Below are 18,855 nucleotides of genomic sequence, written 5' to 3'. Positions count from 1 at the left end.
AAAAAAGCACTGGATTTAAGAGATAAAACATTTGGCAAGCAGTTAGTCTAGCCATAATACAAAGGCACAAAAAAGCTGCAGCAGATAACAAATATATAGGGGTGTGGATGGGTGTACACACACACACACACACACACACACACACACACGGTGCCAAAAAGGAAAACTGGCTGGTTCCAGGCAAACCTTTGTGAAGAGTGTCTTCTACACATTTTACACTGTAACTTAGCCCAATCTTAATAACTAGGTTATTACTAGGTAGGAGAAAATAGTCAAAATACAAAGCCAGCTGTGTGAACCACACCATTAGCCCAGGCAACCTGCCCTCTGATACCCAGCAAGAAGCAAGAAACTCTCTCCACTCCTCCAAGTTCAGTGAAACTTCCTATGTACATAAAAAATGAAGGCTGTTATCACGCAGCCCCCATTGGAGGATTTGCAGTGCTGCATCACAATCGCAGATTTGGATGAAGTCAGGGTGGGCCAGGGGAGCAGAAGAGAAGACGCGTTGAACAGCAGCAGTAGCCATAGCATGCGAGTGAGAAGTGAAGCATACGGACAGTGGGAAAGTGAGGGTTTTAAAGGACAGCAGAAGTTTGAGTCCAGCAGGGATGGAAGGCAACGGCGAGGAATTGCAGCTTTAAACCATAGCAGAGGTCTGGTACAGCGGGATATTTGAAAAGGGGGAGCTCTAGGGGGTTAACACAAGGGGGTGACATGTACCATTGGGTGGTACTCATGTACCATTGAGTGGATGTACCATTGGGTCACGTTTCTGATCTGGGTCAGGGGCTATGGGGGTTGGAATTCAACATGTGGAGACATATGCATTCCCAATGCCTGCATTGAAAGCATGTGTGAAGGAATTGTCAGGGTGCACAGGCCACAACACGATCAACGCATCTGACAGTTATGACCCCCACTGGCCACACACCCAGCACATGTGCAAAGTGACCTTGTGTACAAGTTGAGGAACATGAACGGCACAGCTCTACATGGGGGTGGGAGGATCCTGGTTAAACATGAGGTGGGCCTTACAGCCTCTCTGCCTTGAATTTTAACCCCTCCTTCCTTGCTTTGGTTCATAACAGGGGTAGGCAACCTAGGGCCTGGGGACCAGATGTGGCCCAATCGCCTTCTCAATCCGGCCCACAGACTGTCCGGGAATCAGCGTGTTTTTACATGAGTAGAATGTTCCCTTTTATTTAAAATGCATCTCTGGGTTATTTGTGGGGCATAGAAATTCGTTCATTATTTGTTTCAAAATATAGTCCGACCCACCACATGGTCTGAGGGACAGTGGACCAGCCCACGGCTGAAAAAGGTTTCTGACTCCTGGTTTATAATCAAGTTTGGAGCAAAGAAAGCTTTTTGTTGAACTGTGAGGGCAGATGATGATGATGATGATGATGATGATAATCATCATCATCATCATCATCATCATTTATTGCTTATATCCCGCCCATCTGGCTGGGTTTCCCCAGCCACTCTGGGCAGCTTCAAACAAGAGATTAAAAATACATTAAAACATCAGTCATTAAAAACTTCCTTAAACAGGGCTGCCTTCAGATGTATTCTAAACAACAGATAGTTATTTATTTCCTTGATATCTGATGGGAGGATATTCCACAGGGCGGGGCACCACTACCAAGAAGGCCCTCTGACTGGTTCCCTGCAACCTCACTTCTTGCAGTGAGTGAACCGTCAGAAGGCCCTTGGAGCTGGACCTCAGTGTTTGGGATGAATGATGGGGGTGAAGATACTCCTTCAGGTATACTGGGCCGAGGATGAATTAGCTTCCCAACCTTGCTAATACGTGTTTGCCTCATCACCAGATGAGATCCCTCTGTTATCCCTTGAATTTCTCAGAAGATTCACGGGAGAGGAGGGTTTGTATCTATGGTGTCCAGATTCTAGCATCTCACTGTACTGAGAAATCAGGACATTTTTTTAAAAAAAAATCATACATGCTTCCAATCTGGCTTTTGATTTATTAATTTTGCAGACAGCGGGCTGAAAAAATGGCTTCACGAGGAACCAAGCTTTTTGCACATGCTTCCGCTGTGCATTTCTTCTCACGAACCATGCCTGCTGTCTTGGGACTTTTTCTGTTATCTGTACTTCTAACTCCAGGTGAGCAGTAATAATCTTCTAGGGCTGGTGTGTGTTGCAGTGGGATATCTGGGAGTAAACCAGATCTAAGCTGTTGATTTTGGAAGCGCTGACTGAGGCAGGGGCACCAACTATAGGAGGTGGAAGGGACTTCAGCCCCCTCAATATTTGTGAGTAGGGGGCTGAGTCCCCCCTTTTTTTGATACCAACACTCACATGCCGGGTGGGAGCAGAACACATGGAGGTTGAAGATTGCCCTCTGCCCACTCCATCCCCTGTCTCCGTCATGCGTGCACCAGGATGTGTGGAGTGGCACATGATGTGCGTATGATGTCACACAATGCTGGGCCCCCTCTAGTTGGGGGGGCAATTTGGCACCCCTGGACTGAGCTGGAAACCAATATACTGACTTCAAGATGGTGAGTGTGGCATTGCATAGGGCAGGAACCATGTTGTGCTTGACCCACGTTTGTGAGCTCCTGCCCCCTTTTTGCAGACCGGTGTCTGCACCTGGATACCGCTTATGAAACCTTTCATTTTCTCTTCTACAGGTGACTCACTGGAGTGTGAAACGTGCACAGCGGCAGGCGCCAGCTGCAAGGGCAGCATGACCAAGTGCGGCGCTGATGACGACACCTGTTTTGTCGCTTTTAGTGAAAGCAAAATAGGTGAGTGAGAAGGATCCCCACCAAATGCAGTCCAGGCATAGAGGATTGCAAAAGGCATATCAATATATATATATATTGATATCTTAATTGTGTTTTAATTGGTTGGAAGCTGCCTTATGTGACAGTCAGATGGGCGGCATATATAGAATAAATTATTATTATTGGCGGTGCTAACAGGCTGATATGGATCATAAACTCATTGAAGACCCTCCAGGTGTCCCTATTTTCCAGAGACAGTCCCAGTTTCTGATCTGATCCCTGAATGTCCTGCTTTTTCTTAGGACGTCCCTATTTTCATTGGATAAATGTTGGAGGGTATTTTTTATGTTTTATTTTATGCTTTATTATGTTTTTATGGATGTTGGAATCCCTCCGGAGTGGCTGGGGCAACCCAGTCAGATGGGAAGGATTTAAATAATAAAGTTGTTGTTATGGAATAGGACGTCCCTGTTTTCATCAAAGAAATGTTGGAGGGTATGTCATAGTCAAAAACATCTGGGGCACACAGCCTCTAGCTTCCCAAGCAAAAAAATCTCTCTTTCCCAATCTCCTGAAGTCTGAGATACCGTAACTCTGTGGTGAAGGACCAATGCCCTTCCTCTAGATATTCCTGTTATTTCTGAGCCTTCACTGGGCTCTCTGGGTAGGAGGGGTGTTGTAGCCCAGCAAAACCAGGAGGGCCTCATGATGTGGAAGGCTGCCCTAAATCCATATGCTATTCTTTCATTCTCTGCAGCTGGAAAATCATATCAGAGGATCCTGAAAGGCTGTGCACCAGCTCTAGTCTGCAGTTTGGGACCATTTTATGTAAATCTGGGCAAGATGTTTACCTCCAGAGGAGTGACTATCTGCTGCGAGGGTGCTGAGTGCACATCTGATTCAGCTCAGTGTGGGTATAGTTTTTTCTTCCATTCTCCCACCTCATTCTATGCCCCAGAGGTCAGGCTGTGCCAATGATTTCATCAGGGCGCTCCTGAATCACAGATTTATCATTTGCCACTGTGCAGCACAGTGGAGGCAACATCAAATCTGGGAGCCAATTGTGCCCCCTCTGGGCCTCTCTATCTGGTCAGTGCATTCTCTCTAGACCAAGGTTTTCTGACTTTGGTCCTCAGGTGTTGTTGAACTACAATTCCCATCATCCCTCATCAGAGCAACCAAAGGTCAGGGAAGATGGGAGTTCTGGTCCCACAACATCTGGGAACCCAAGGTTGAAGTACACTCGCCCAGATCACACTCCCTCCTCGGCCTTCCCCCGTCTCTCCAGGCCACACCCAACAGCAGTCCTACTCCACAATCCCCTTGAATGCTTTTGGTTGCCGAGATCTGTGGTCCTTAAATTGTGATAATGTCTCTTGGCTTGCCTGGATGGAGGATAGAGAGGAATACACTGCCTCTTTGCTTTATTTCAGTGCCTCCAATGATGAAAAAGGTCAATGGGAAAACATGCCCAGCCTGCTATTCGCTGACTCCTACGTGCTCTACAAAGGTGACAAAATGTACAGGAATAGAGGACCACTGTCTGGATGCTAGCATCAAAACTGGTAATTCTGATTTGTTATGCTCTTCTGGCAAATTCTGTTGCATTATGGTCTTGCTGGCCCGCCGTCATAAAGGTCTAATTCCACCCTGTTCTATCCAGTTGTTTGTGTTTTTTAATGCATTTTGGGTTCACTTTTTATTTGAAATGTGCACTTTTTAGGTAACGTATGCTGGGTTTTAGCTGATATTAATCATCGCGTTGACCAGTTGAAATTAATGGGCAGGGCTAACTTGGGTCTGTTAATTTCAGTGGGTGTGCTCTGAGCCAATTTTAGTTGGAGACACCCATACTTTCCAATGAATTCATCTGTCAGAAGCATATTTTGTAAGCACCTTTTCTGCATGTTTTCTTACACCATTTAAAACACCTTGCCAAACCAGAAAAGTGCACAATCAGTCTGGGAGATGCATTTGAATTGAAAAGCAAGTTCGGGAACTTCAGATATAACAAAAAACATATTAACAGGCAGCATAATAATAAGACAGTCATACCTTGAACTCCTTGGCTCCCGAACAAATCGGCTCCCGGGTGATCGAAATGCGGAAGTGAGCTTTCCAGTTTTCAAAAGATTTTCAGAAGCCGAACGTCATGCAAGCTTTGGTTTCCAAACGTTTTGGAAGTTGAACGGACTCCGTTTGGCTTCCAAGGTTTGACTGCAACAACAAGAACAACAACAGTCCCCCAAGCTTTAGCAGGCCATAGATTATTTAATGACCAAAGGCCTAGATAAGAGGAATGTTTTTGCCTGCCACCCTAATGCATGTAGTGATGGTGGCAGAGCATTCCACAGTCAAGGAACCACCACAGAAAAGAGCTGTTTTCTTGTTGCCACCCTCCAAACTGCTACCCTCCAAACATGTTTTTTCTTTTATTTTCTTTTAAGGATGGTGCTGATTAGATAATATAATAATAATATTATCCCACAATATCTGGAACAATACTTCCTCAGGAGCTTTGGAGACCAGACAGGCCCATTAACAGAGCTTGTCTCTTAGAGCTTCTGATAGACCTTCAAAGACTGTCCTTTGCCAGGTCAAATACATTTTCACCCTAAATCTATGCCAGAAAAATGGCTACACTTGAGGTCAACATGAGTGGCGCCTGGAAGAAGAACATTCTTTGTCCTATACTGTTTCAATCCATAGGAACATCCCCATCAATGGGCTATATCCAAAACTAGTCTTACTCATAGTATATTCATTGAAATCAACAGACATGGCTCCACATGCACCTCATATATCACAATGTGGGACATTTTTGAAAGTTTTATTTATTTATTTATTTTGCTTTTATCTTTATTTTGTTTTTTATTTATTTTGTTAGCCCGTTTGACCATGGTGGGAGACAAATCAAACTTGCATTGGGGAATACTGGGAATAGTTCCCCCCCCCCCTTGACCTCCTATCTTTCCTTTTCATCTGCAGGAGGGTTTGGAATCACCATGAAAGGTTGCACTACCAAGACTTACTGCGATATTATACAACTAAATGCTTTGCCACGGAATTTTAAGAGTACCTTGAGGGCAGTTACTTCTCCAATTCTAGATGGTAAATGTGAGCCAGCCAGTAAGGCACCCCCATCACTGAGATTTCCTCTTCTGGCCTTGTCATGGCTTCTGCTGGTGAAGATCCTCTTGTAATGAACTCCTTCCTGTGACTCGGCACTGAGGACAACTTTCCTTTCCATGTCCATCTCTACTTTCGGTTTTTTCTCCAGAGGGATTTGTATTCCTACGTAGATATCATACTGACTTACAAAGAGCCGGTTTGTTCTTTTGCAGAAATGACAATGAAATGCTTTCGTGAAGATCTGTTGGCCAAGCAGCCTGAGCAGAAACGAGGGACCTTTTTCAACCTGTGGAACGCATTTCATGGCTGCCAAGATTTCTCAGACGAAAATAGGGACATCAGGAACACCCTCCCCTCCGTGCCCCATATATACACACTGCTGGTGGAATACGGGAAAAGGGGAGGGCTGGCTGAGCTGCCTCAGTGTTACAGGTTACCACCCACACACTTCTGCTGCACTTTTCTGCTTGTGTGGTGGCACCTCGGTAAAACCACTTCTTACTGTTTGTAGCAGAGTTTTCCCCGGAGGCAGAGGACAAGAAAAGGAGTCATACTAAAATTCAGAGTCAAGAGCTTTATTGCTTAACTGGTTGCACGAGCATTTTTGTTACTATTATATACAAGCTATTTACATTCCTTCTTTATCTCTCCAGCATGGTATAATCTCAGTCCAGTAATTAACAATCCTGACACAGCAAAACTCACAGTATCAGCAGCACACATTGTCTTACTTCCAACTTTGTTGTCACAGTGTATGCGTACAGCGTATTTGTGTGCTTTACTTGTGCAGAAATTGCAACTTCCTCCCTTTATTTGCAACTCCAGCTGACACCAATCAAGCCACTCCTACACACTAAAGAAAAATTCTGGAACCCTCTTTAAAGCTTTCAGGAACTTTTATCTGTTTCTTAAAGAATGTTTTCCTAACACTCAGTGGGACAGATATTTAAGCAAACACGCATGGATCAAACTGTGAATGGTTTAAACTGTAAGCTCATCCAAGTGTGCTCAGGCCTGAAATCTTACACATATGCTGTCCCAGTCCAGTTGGTGAGAGCACACACAGGAATCTGCAACCCTCTTAAACTGTTAAAAGTGGGAATTTAAATCCCATGGACTTCTAATGAATAACACTCAAAATCCTTATTCTGACCTGCTAAATTTCTGCCTGCCTGTTAAAGGGACACTAACTCTGCCAGTCCCGGGGGCGGATCTAGTCTATTATTATTATTATTATTATTATTATTATTATTGAAATTTGTACACCACGGTCACAACACAAAACCACAAAATATATAATAAAAACAAAAACAACCCAATAACACAAACACCCCACGCCAACACGTTTTAAAAGGGCACTAGATGTCAATCAGCCAAAGGCTGATTGAGGAATGTTTACATGCTCATTGTTACTTTTGCATTTATATACATGATGATGGAGAGCGCACACACACATGCACATGCACACACACACACACACACACACAAAGGGGATTAACATAGGCAACACACCTACAGCTCAGGTATAATGCCTGCCTCCTAGCAATTGAATTCAGTTGGACAGCACACTAGGGCTGCAAAACATACAGGTTTCCCCAGACATATCTAGGATTCAGATGTCAAAAATGGTGTCCAGTATTCGGATGTTGAAAACAGGCGAATTTTGGTGTACGGATTTTCACTTTTTAAAATATCAGCAAAATGTCAGGCAAAACCCAGATGGATGGCAAAGCGATGGAAAAAGCCATGGAAACAGCTCAAAAAGCTTAAAATCACTCGAAAAGCATAACAATTTGGGTGGGTTTCTAAAACAACTTTGTGGGTGTCAGGAATTTTACTTTTGGAAATATGACAACCCCAACGCTCACACCCTTGCAGTGCTTCAAAGCCTAACACAAACATTTAGAACCTCAAAAGGAGTTAGTTAAAAAGCTTAACGCCTTTTTCACCACAACAGCCCAATGGAGTTTGCCAGTCTTTTAAAGACCCACAAAGCTTAGCATCATAGAATTGTGGAGTTGGAAGATCCCCACTCAGTCACAGGAGACCTTGGGCTACTCATTCACTCACTCACTCACTCACTCACTCACTCACTCACTCACTCTCAGATGAGCCTACTACACAGGGTTGTTGGCAGGGCTTTTTTTCAGCCAGAACTCACCAGATCTCAATTCCGGCACCTCTTAGGTGGGTGCCATTGCCATTGCAAGAGAATGAGGGAAGTGTTTGTGGTGTTCCTTCACCTCTTTTTCTAGAAAAATAGCACTGCAAGAGACATGCCCTCTTCATTCTCCAGTGATGGAAACAAGAGACATTATTACAGTTAAAGGATGCACTATTGGCAGGCGCAACCACCTGAAGAGAGGACGAGAAGGAGAACCAGCAAGAGGAGTGGCCTGTGGAGAGGACCATGGTCTCGGTCAGGTTTATTGCTTAACTAAGGAGAGTCCTGAGGACCCAGGAATGAGGCCTGGAAGCCAGCATTTGGCCCTCAAGACTGACTGGAAATGAAAGGCAGCGTTTATAGGGGCGTTGTTTTAAACATCATGTTACGAATATGTGGGCAGCAAATATTCACATGTACACATTCACACAGCTTGAGAACCTCAGGACATGAAACGTATCCTGCTGGATTAGCTCAATGGCCCATCTAGCTCAGAAACCTGCAAGAAGGATTCAGGCATCAGAGCTCTCTCCCTCTCCTGTGTCTTCTAATAACTGATCTTAAGAAGTATTACTGCCTCCGATGATCAGGGCAGAATATAGCCATCATGACATGTAGCCATTGGTGGCCTCCTCTTCCATGAATTTGTCCATTCCTCTTTTAAAGCCATACAAGCTGGTGGCGATCATTGCGCCCTGTGGAAGCGATACCCATCATTTAACACTGTGCTGTGTGAAGAGGTACAGTCATACCTTGGGTTTCAGACACTTCAGGTTGCGTTTTTTCAGGTTACGGACCCACCAATACTCAGAGGTACTGGAACAGGTTACTTCCAGGTTTCGGCAGTCACCCATGTGCAGAAATGCCGAATTGCAACCTGTATGTGTGCAGACGCGCCTCTGTGGGTTGTGAACATGCATCCGGCACGGATCATGTTCACAACCCGAGCGTCCACTGTACTTTCTTTCGCCTCCCACCAGCTGATCCAAATTCCACCAGCCCTTAAACTCACAAAGCAGTTCAATTTGTTGCAGCTCTTTTCCTTTGCTATATAATGAATATAAGTATTCCATCCAATGCAATGTTTCTTGCTTCTTCGTTATGGGGATATGGGCAAAAAATGAGAATCAGAAGCAGAAATGTACAGATTCATCTATCTTAATCTTCACACGAACCTGGAATTGATATATCCAGAATAAGGTGTGTCTTTCTACCTTGATGACATCTGGTTTTTGTACCTTGGTTCCCTCCCATACCATTGTCTCATTTTATTTCATTGTTCTATGCTTGATCCTTATGCTATTTTGCACTTCATTTTTATGGGGATTTTTAAAAAAGCTGTTTGACCCAATTGAACTTTGTTCTACCATATTTTTATGGATGTATGTATATTTAAAAACCTTGAGTGGTGAATGGGTGGAGCATTCGTAGGGAACATAAAATTGGTGCTATCATATATAGCATGAAATGCAAATATTTCTTGTGTGTCGTTCCAAAGCCTTTGGCTCCTACATAAGGCAAGGTATTCCAGAATAGATGTGCCATAAGTGACCTTTAGCAGCCAGAAGAAGACATCCTGATTGAGGAGCAGCTGCCCTGCAGTCCTTCACAACTTGTGGTAAGTCACATACTACATCCGTTTTGGAGCTCTAGACTTGGCAGACTCTTAGATCACATTTGCACCATCTGTTCAAAGCACTCTCAATGCCACTTTAAATAGTCATGGGTGTCACCAAACAATTCTTGAAGGTGTGGTTTGTGAAGGGTGCTGAGAATTGTTGGGAGCTTCAGTTTTCAGAATGGTTAAGAATCAATCTGCCTTCATGGAGAACTCTGAGATGTGTCACTCTTGGAGGGCAACAGAGGCACTCCTAAAAACCCTCAGCACCGTTAACAAACAACAACAGCTCCCAAAATTCTTTGGGTAAAGCTGCAACTGTTTAAAGTGGTATCAGAGGGCTTCGGATGGATGGTGTGAATGTGGCCTAAATCTAGAAATAATACCAGTTTGTATTTCTGAGAAATGGCAATGTTCTGGAAGAGGGGTTACCGCTCATGGTTAGGTTGCTATTTATTTTGTTTAAGAAAAGATGTTTCTTTCCTGTGCCACTGAAAGAGGAATCTAGGGTGATATATAAAAACTAAATAAAGCTAAAACTAATACATAGCTATAAACAGATTAAAATCAAATGGTGTTAAAATAACATTAAATGTTACAGCCCTGGAAGAATAGGAGGGTAGGTGCCATGCCCTTTGGAAGTGAAAGGGGGCCACCATTGAAAAGTCCCCTTCTGTTGCTGCTACCATCAAAATGAGGGGACACTCAGTCTGTCTGTAGAAGACAGAGAAGCTGGTCAGGAAATTTTTGCTGGGCTATGCTCATTGCCATACATACTTGGGAGTAAGCTCACAACCACACATGTAAAGCACACTTCTCCCATAGAATGCTGGCAACTATAGCTTGTTAAGGGAGCTGAGCATTGCTAGGAAAACTTTAACATACCACAGTTACCCAATACTTTGCTGAAATCAAGGTGTTCCCGTGATCTACCACATGAGTAACACTATCTAAAAAGGAGATAAGGTTGATCTCACTTGGTTTAGTCATGCCAGCCTCTAGTTATTAGGAGTGTGTGTGTGTGTGTGTGTGTGTGTGTGTGCACGTGCACACGCGTGCAACACACATATACACACCGCTCTCGGATGGAACTGAGAAGAAAATGGCAGCACACCTGACTGCTATGATCTCCACTGGCACATACATTGAGCACCTCCACATGACAGCAGGATTCTGATAAAATATGAGGTGAGCCTTACAGCCTGGATGGATTTGGCTCCTTAAATTGGTTGCTTATTAAGTTTGGGATTTATTTATTTTTTAAAATTATTTGTTGAAATGGGGGGGGGTAATATAGTTTTCCACCCCTACACACACACACAACCCCCAATATGTATACTTGATCCCATGAACTTCTCAAAGGATTAATTGGCCAGGAGATTTGTATCTACAGTTTGCAACAACAGGGGTGAAATTCTACTCAGTTCGTGTTTAGAGACCAGTTTACCTAATTTACATTCCCTGAAGCGATAGGAATAAAAATGCAGCTCTACTTCATAATTCACACCAGGCTGAAAAAAACTTTTGCATTCATTTCCACCTGTCATTTCTTCCCCAGCGCCATGCCGGCTCTCTTGGGACTTCTTGTCTTCTCTGTGCTTCTAATCCCAGGTAGGCAGTCATAATCTTCTAGGGCCAGTGTGTGTTGCAGTGGGATGGTTGGGAGTAAAGAAGATCCAAGCTGGGAAATCTGGAAGGGCTGACCGGGGTGGAAACCAATATACAGTGGTACCTCGGGTTACATACGCTTCAGGTTACATACGCTTCAGGTTACACACTCCGCTAACCCAGAAATAATGCTTCAGGTTAAGAACTTTGCTTCAGGATGAGAACAGAAATTGGGCTCTGGTGGCGCTGCGGCAGCGGGAGACCCCATTAGCTAAAGTGGTGCTCCAGGTTAAGAACAGTTTCAGGTTAAGAACGGACCTCTGGAACGAATTAAGTACTTAACCTGAGGTACCACTGTATCACCTTCAAGCTGGTGAGTGTCGCGTTACACAGAGCAGGAACAGCGTTGCACTTGACACCACTGGCGGAGGAAGAGGACTGCAGGGGGAGTACACCGCCCCCGGCAGCGCGAGCCTGGTGGGGTGCCCCCCTGCCCATGCTGAGCGCCACACCATGCCCCCAGGATGCACGCCACGCCCCTGCTGGCAGCACGTCACATCCCTGCAGATGGCGTGCCATGCCCCTAGGACGCATGCCAGCCCCGCCCCCGCCTGCTCTGCACCCTGCGGTCCTGGAGCATGAAGCTCCACCACTGCTTGACACACATTTGTGGGATCCTGGCCCCTTTTGCAGATGATAACGTAGAATGATGTGTGCACATGGATACTGCCAGGGAGACAAAGTCCATCTGAGCCCCCAAGCCGGCTGCCGGACGTCCATCGATCTCCCGTAGATACAGTATCAGCAATTAGCGGCATGAGCTCCAGAAATAGATTGCCGCATTCCTGGGCTGATGCACACTCTATCAGCAGAATTCACACAGCGAAAGTTGCACTCAGGAGGGTATCGTTTAGAATGTTTATTCAGCGTTGGTCAGAACAAAGAACAAACGTGACTGCCTGCTAGTGTGTTCTGGCGCAGAGAGAGAGAAAACGAAAGCAATAGCAAACATAAACATCCTGTGACCAGGAAATACGCAGACTCTGTGACTCACAAGCCTGCTCCCTTTTAAGGTGGAACGGAAATATCCTAACAGAGTGCACCGCCCCCCTGCCCACGCTGCCCGCCACACCATGCCCCCAGGATGCACGCCACGCCCCTGCTGGCAGCACGTCACATCCCTGCGGATGGTGTGCCATGCCCCTAGGACGCATGCCAGCCCCGCCCCCGCCTGCTCTGCACCCCGCGGTCCTGGAGCATGAAGCTCCACCACTGCTTGACACACATTTGTGGGATCCTGGCCCCTTTTGCAGATGATAACGTAGAATGATGTGTGCACATGGACCCTGCTTAGGAAACCTTGCATCTTCTCTACTGCAGGTGACTCCTTGGAGTGTGAAACCTGCACAGGGCCAGGCTTGAACTGTACGGGCACAATGGCGAACTGCAGTGCTGCTGAAGACAGATGTGCTGTTACTGTTCTTGAAGCCACAGTAGGTGAGTGAGAAGGATCTCCACCAAATTCAGGCCATAGGCCATAGGTTTGCAAAAAGGCATATCAAGATGCCCTAGTTGGAACCAGGCCATTCATTCATTCACTTGCAGTGGTGACTGCTTAGATTGCTAGCAGCTCTCGAAATGCAGCTTTGGAATGCTTTGGACTACAACTCCCCTCACCCCTCACCATTGGCAGTGCCGACTGTGGCTGGTGGAGATTATAGTCTCAAAAACATCTGGAGAACACGGGCCTCTAGGTTTTCAAGCAGAGAGCTCACTTTTCCAGCCCTCTGCAGCCTGAGGTACCCTGGCACTGTGGTCAAGGGCTGGCGTCCCTCCATATGTTGCTGGACTACAGTTCCCATCATCCCTGGCCCTTCACTGTGCTGGCGAGGGCTGATGAGAGCTGTAGCCCAGCAACACCAGGGGGGCAGTGCGTTGTAGGACACTGCCCTAAATGCTTATCTAGGAGTCCTCACAAGGGAGCTGGTCCTGGAGGAAGAACTGTGAGGGGATAGACTTCATCAGGCAAGGCCTCCTTCCACCTGTCTTGCTTCACCCACTAGTCTCTGCTTCTCAATTTGTATTGTATTATTTTATGTACTGTGGCTTGCCATTGTTTTATCGATTGCGGTTTAGAAATTATTTATTGTAACAGTTAAGTGGATTTCTGTTTAACTGTTATATGTTGATATTATTATTTTATACTATCCTAATGATTGTTGAATGTTATTTTTGAGATGTAGGTTGCTTATTTTAAAGTTATGTTTTGCGTTGTTTTTATGTTAGCTGCTCTGGATACAAATAAAATTATTATTATTATTATTATTATTATTATTATTATTATTATTATTATTCCTTCTCTGCAGCTCAGTTAACAACTCAAGAAGTAATGAAAGGCTGCGTATCGCCTCACATCTGCGGACTTGAATCATTTTATCTGAATTTGGGCAAGATGATCACTGCCAGAGGAACAGCTATCTGCTGTAAGGGGGATGACTGTGCATCTGTTTCTCCTCAAGGTAGGTATAGTTTTGCTCCCATCCTCTTTTCCTGCGCTGTGCTCCAGAAGCCAGGTTGTGCCATGGTGTGTGTGTGCGTGAACATAGGAACATAAAAATGTTTCCCAATATCTCAAGGACCACCTGTCCCCATTTGAACTGACCATCCACGAGAGATGGCCACCCAACCTCTGCTTGAAAACCTCCAAAGGAGAGGCCAAACCTTATTGAATGTTTTTGCCTGGTCAGAATGTGAATTGTGATGACATCTCTCACTTGCCAAGATAGAGAAACTAGCCTACTGTATGAAAGAAAGGCTTAGCATTCATTGCTCCACGCACTTCAGGCCCCATCTTACGACTGGCATGTGCACCCCAGGTGAGAACGCAGTCCTTGGGCTGGAAAATGGTCCCTGCCCCCAGTATATTTGCTTTTCTGACAGTGTCTCTGATTTTCCCCCAACCCCAATAGTGCCACCAATAAGCAGTAAAGCCAATGGGAAAAAATGTCCAGCCTGCTTTTCTCTATATCCCCCGTGCTCTACAGAGGAGGCAGAATGTACAGGAGATGAGGACTACTGTCTGGATGCAACCATCAAATCTGGTAATTCTGATATGATCTGCTATGCTGATATTGCTGATTATGATCAGGGATTGACTGAGCAGCAAGTCCTGTCCCATTTTGGTCTTGCTGGCAATCAGTTACAGGGGTCCATTCCATCCAGCTCTGTTCATCTGCTTGCATTTTTTAAAACCAATTTCGTGTTTACTTTTTACCTGAAATGTGCACATTTTATGTAACTCTTCAGGGTTGTAGCCAATACAGTGGTACCTTGGGTTACAAATACTTTGGGTTACAAACTCCGCTAACCCCAAAGTACTTGCTCCAGGTTGCGAACTTTGCCCCAGGATGAGCCATTGAAACAAATGGGCATGGCTAACTTAGTTCTGTTAATTTCAGTGGGTCTACTCTGAATAGAATCCACTTGGAAACAACACATGCTTTTCAATGAACTCACCAGCAAGAAGCACATTTTGTATGTACTGTAAATGCTATTCAAAGTCCAGAGAAATGCATAAAGTCTGTCTGGGAGATGTGTTCTAATAATAATAATAAAATGTTCAGGAGCATCAAGCTGGCCTGGCCCGGCCCATTGTGAGAAATGAACTGAATGAATTCCTAATTATGAGAACTTTCCTTTTCCTGGTTTGTGGGTTTAAACTGTAGTCTCTGCTTTCCATCTCCAGGTGTGAATGAAATCATCGTGAAAGGTTGCACTACCAAGTCTTTCTGTGCAGTTGTGCAAGAAATGATTGGAACACCCTTCCATGCTTCTGAAACACTAAATGCTCAATGCAAACCAGCCAATAAGGCACCCCCATCATCGAGATTTCCCCTTCTGGCCCTGTTGGGGCTTCTGGCAGTGAAGATCCTCCTCTAATGAACCCCCTCCTGTTAGTCAGCACCATGGGAGACTTTCCTTTCCATGTTCTTCTCTATATTTGGTTTTTCAGAATAATTTGTTTTCCAAGTTATTTTACTGAATTGCAATGAATCATGGAAATAAATAAAAGAAAAAGAAATGAGGATGAGCTTGTCCATTGAAGATCTGTTGGTCAACGAGACTTAGCAGAGATGGAGAACCCTTTTTCAGCCTGAGTGATGTATTTCCTCATGACAACCTTTGGGGGGGTCACCAGCCAGTGGTGGGCAGGGCTAAAGGCCAATGTTTGTGGAACAAATACTTTCTTTTGTGAAGTAGGCAATCTTCCAACCATAGGAAAGAGACATTATGAAAGTGTAAGAATGCGTTCTTATCTCCCTTGTGCTAGAGGAGGTGTGAAAGCTTTGCTATTGGATATTTGACACAATTTCATTACATAGGAAAGCAAAATAATGAAGGGGTGTACATTATATTGGAGCAAAGCAGTGCACAAAATCAAGGATTTGAGACATGTGGCTTCTGCAAGAGTTAAGCTCTCCCCTTCAGAAACCTGTGCCAGCAAGGAAACAAAGGTCTCTCATCCATTCATTTGGTCCCTAGTCCAGCGATATGTAGGTCCTTGAGATTACCTTAAAAGAGATCTTCACTGTCTGAAGTCTGATTCCTGCTTATAGGAGGTTAATAAAGAGTAAACAGACCTTCCTGGAATAATAGAAACATTTGTGTTCTGATCTTCTCTGCAACTATTAGGATCAGGAAGTTAGCTGTTCTTTCCAGGTCCATATGAGATAGGAGCTTGTACGAAGGTCACAGATAGTTCATGTGGGGAGGCCTTTCATATTAAACTTATGTCAGCTGCACTAATGCCATGATCCATAGAAATAAACCATGTAAAGAGTATAGACTACCACACATTGTTACACTTGCCTCTATGAAGGCAGACATGTGGACACACTGCATATTTGCTAGTGAGATGTCTAAAATGGGGCGGACTAATGTGACCATCTATGGCCATATCTATCTGCTGCTGTGGACAAGTGCTTAAGCTGAAGCCCTCCAGATGCTTTGAACTATAGTTCCCATCAGCCCCAAGCAGCACAGGTGATGGGAAATGCCATCCAAAACATCTGGAGGCTTCCAAGTTGGATAAGGTTGGGCAAGACCCTTTGGCCAATGCAGGCTCCTCTCATCTCTCTCTGCTCCTTACAGCCAAGAAACTAGCCTATCTCACTGGACATCAAACCATCTATCCTCGTGCAACCCCTAAGCCCTACCACATATTTCTTCCCCCGAGTCTTTCTACATCTAACCATCTTCCCCACCTTTCATTCTCAAAGGTACTTCCTCTTCACATGTGAGGCAATCCTTTAAAGAATTTTGTCATTGTTGTTAGGGTTGCAACATTGACAACATTTATCTTTTGCTAGACTAAGGTGATGTAGTTTTGTTACTAGCATGCTTCCAAGCCTGTGGCGGTTAGGGGAGGGTTGTTTTGTTCTGTCTTTATGGTAGAATTTCTTTATGTTTAAACATGCCATAAGTCACTTGGAAACCTTCAGTTAACAAGCAACTGGCAATTTTAAATGGTACAGTGGTACTTTGATTCTCAAACGGCTTAGTTTTCGAACAAATCGGTTTCCAAATGCCGAAAACCCGGAAGTAAGTGCTCTGGTTTGTGAATGTTTTTTTGGAAGCCAAACATCCAAGGCAGCTTCCAATTGAGTGCAGGAAGCTCCTGTAGCCAATCGGAAGCCACGCCTTGGTTTTTGAATGGTTTCAGGAGTCGATTGCACTCCCGGAATGGATTAAGTTTGAGAACCCGGAGACAGTCCCCAGATTTAGAAATTGGTCCCCTTAGAAAATCCTATGATTCCAACTCATTTCAATGAAGAGTCCCCAGATTCATTGGGAAAAAAAATCTGGTAACCTTACTGCAGAAGCCCTAGCTGCCCCATTCTAACTCCCCACCCATGACTGATCCAGCAAATGCCTTTTTCTCCCTGGGTGGGCCTTGAATACTTATACCAGGTGAGTGATATGTGCTGGAAGCCCCAAAAGCTAGTTGCAAAACAGTGACCCCACAGAACAGCAGATGAAGGATTGACCACTCTTAGAATTCATCGAACTTACACAAAGGTCCTGGGGGAAAGGTGCATAAGTGAGTCTATGGGCAAGATGGTGGTGTTGGTCACTGCGGTTTTCTGGACTCAAGTAGGGATGGGCTGCAGCTCAGGAACAGAGCCTCTGCTCGGCATGCAGAAGGTTCCAGATTCAGTTCTCGGCATCTCCAAATAGGGCTGGGGAAAAGCTGTGTCTGAAACCCTGCAAAGCCACTGTCAATCAGTGTAGACAGCAACTGGACGGAACAATGGTCTGACCTGTTATAAGGCAGCTTTCTATGTTCCTGTGGAGGGGAGCCTCATTTACCAAACGTTTCTATGCTTAAAGTTTCCATTTTAAAATGTGTCTCCTTTATATCGGCAATAAATTTATAAACAAGGTTGTAAAAAGGTTATAAACACCTTTTCATTTGCTCAGGTGTTTGGGTCGCGGACATTTGCGTGTGGTTTGATTGACATAATCACAGCTGGTTTTTGCCGTAGTTTTTATTATGATATTGTAATTCTAAAAATGCCCTTTGTTCTATGGTTTATTTGTACTTTGCAATTAGCCACTCTGTGATGAGGATGCAGGAAGGAGATGATAGAAAAGCACTGAGACAAACAAACCAAGGCAATTATCTGCTTTGTGGCCACATAGCTACTAGATGACAGTAAAGCTGACCCATATTATATGATTTTATAAGGTTAACTGGAGTGGGTGTGGCAAACTGGTTGTGAGGTCGGGAACTGCATATAAAAGCTAAAGAAACACACATACACACACACACACTATATCCAATGTTAATAATAATAATAATAATAATTTATACCCCACCCATCTGACTGGGTCATTACTCACAGCAGACCCACTGAAATTAATGGGATGATTAACTTGGGTCCGTTCATCTCAGTGGGATTACTCTGAGTGGAAATTGTTGGGTACAGCCTAATCATACAGTGAATTACAGCTGGACAGCTCCCCTGAAAATATAGACTTAGGTAAGTTTGTATAAGGGACTTGGGTGGCCCTGTGGTCTAAACCGCTGCGTCTCTTGGGCTTGCCAGTCAGAAGGTCGATGGTTCAAATCCCTGCGATGGGGTGAGCTCCTGTTACTCAGTCCCAGCACCTGCCAATCTAGCAGTTCAAAAGTACGCCAAAAAGTGCAAGTAGATAAATAGGTACCGCTCCGGCGGGAAGGTAAACGGTGTTTCTGTGCACTGCTCTGGTTTGCCAGAAGTGGCTTAATCGTGCTGGCCACATGACCCAGAAGCTGTCTGCCAGCTCCCTCGGCCAATAAAGCAAGATGAGCGCCACAACCCCAGAGTCGGTCATGACTGCACCTAATGGTCAGGAGTCCCTTTACCTTTACCTTTACCTTTACCCTTACCTTTATTATATGTGGTGGCTATGTAAGATGATAAAAGACTTCTGGGAAATTATATATAATGAATTGGAAAAAAATGTTGAAAATAACTTTTCCTAAGAAACCATAAGCTTTTCTTTCAGGTATTATAGGACCAGAGATCCCG

The 18,855-nt window shown here is 44.6% G+C and overlaps 1 protein-coding gene and 2 long non-coding RNA genes across 7 annotated transcripts; all 3 read left to right on the top strand.

Annotated features, from left to right (window-relative positions):
- Window positions 1-467: 467 nt before the first annotated feature.
- LOC310851635 (phospholipase A2 inhibitor gamma subunit B-like) lies at window positions 468-6,129 on the top strand. Of its 4 annotated transcripts, none has more exons than XM_083754230.1 (6): window positions 468-569; window positions 2,010-2,133; window positions 2,664-2,780; window positions 3,517-3,669; window positions 4,193-4,324; window positions 5,748-6,129. In XM_083754230.1, exons 2-6 carry the CDS (start codon window positions 2,022-2,024, stop codon window positions 5,960-5,962), a joined length of 729 nt encoding a protein of 242 aa, XP_083610356.1. In that variant the 5' UTR covers window positions 468-569; window positions 2,010-2,021; the 3' UTR covers window positions 5,963-6,129. The 4 variants fall into 4 exon arrangements, with proteins under 4 accessions (XP_083610356.1, XP_083610355.1, XP_083610354.1 ...); XM_083754229.1 differs by having other exon boundaries at window positions 476-656; XM_083754228.1 differs by having other exon boundaries at window positions 493-538.
- Window positions 6,130-9,597: 3,468 nt separating this feature from the next.
- LOC310851869 lies at window positions 9,598-12,710 on the top strand. The gene is made up of 3 exons (XR_014567900.1): window positions 9,598-9,673; window positions 11,232-11,284; window positions 12,662-12,710. It is a non-coding gene; the product is annotated as an uncharacterized lncRNA (long non-coding RNA).
- Window positions 12,711-13,666: 956 nt separating this feature from the next.
- On the top strand, window positions 13,667-15,242 carry LOC310851025. Of its 2 annotated transcripts, none has more exons than XR_014567542.1 (3): window positions 13,667-13,800; window positions 14,251-14,382; window positions 15,027-15,242. It is a non-coding gene; the product is annotated as an uncharacterized lncRNA (long non-coding RNA). The 2 variants fall into 2 exon arrangements; XR_014567543.1 differs by lacking the exon at window positions 13,667-13,800 and adding an exon at window positions 14,067-14,157.
- The last annotated feature ends 3,613 nt before the right edge of the window (window positions 15,243-18,855 follow it).

Source organism: Podarcis gaigeae, assembly GCF_964106915.1.
Source record: "Podarcis gaigeae genome assembly, chromosome: 8".
In the NCBI taxonomy this organism is placed as follows: Eukaryota; Metazoa; Chordata; class Lepidosauria; order Squamata; family Lacertidae; genus Podarcis; species Podarcis gaigeae.
The sequence above is the reverse complement of the archived record's forward strand: the minus strand, read 5'-3'. Positions and strand labels throughout refer to the sequence as shown.

What these genes read in the sequence shown, in the direction of transcription:
- LOC310851635 (XM_083754227.1), top strand. Translation starts at nt 977, where the DNA reads ATGAACGGCACAGCTCTACATGGGGGTGGGAGGATCCTGGTTAAACAT. An exon ending in GGATCCTGGTTAAACATGAG is followed by an intron (nt 1,028 to 2,009) that starts GTGGGCCTTACA and finishes TTTTGCAGACAG; the next exon opens with CGGGCTGAAAAAATGGCTTC. An exon ending in CACATCTGATTCAGCTCAGT is followed by an intron (nt 3,670 to 4,192) that starts GTGGGTATAGTT and finishes GCTTTATTTCAG; the next exon opens with TGCCTCCAATGATGAAAAAG.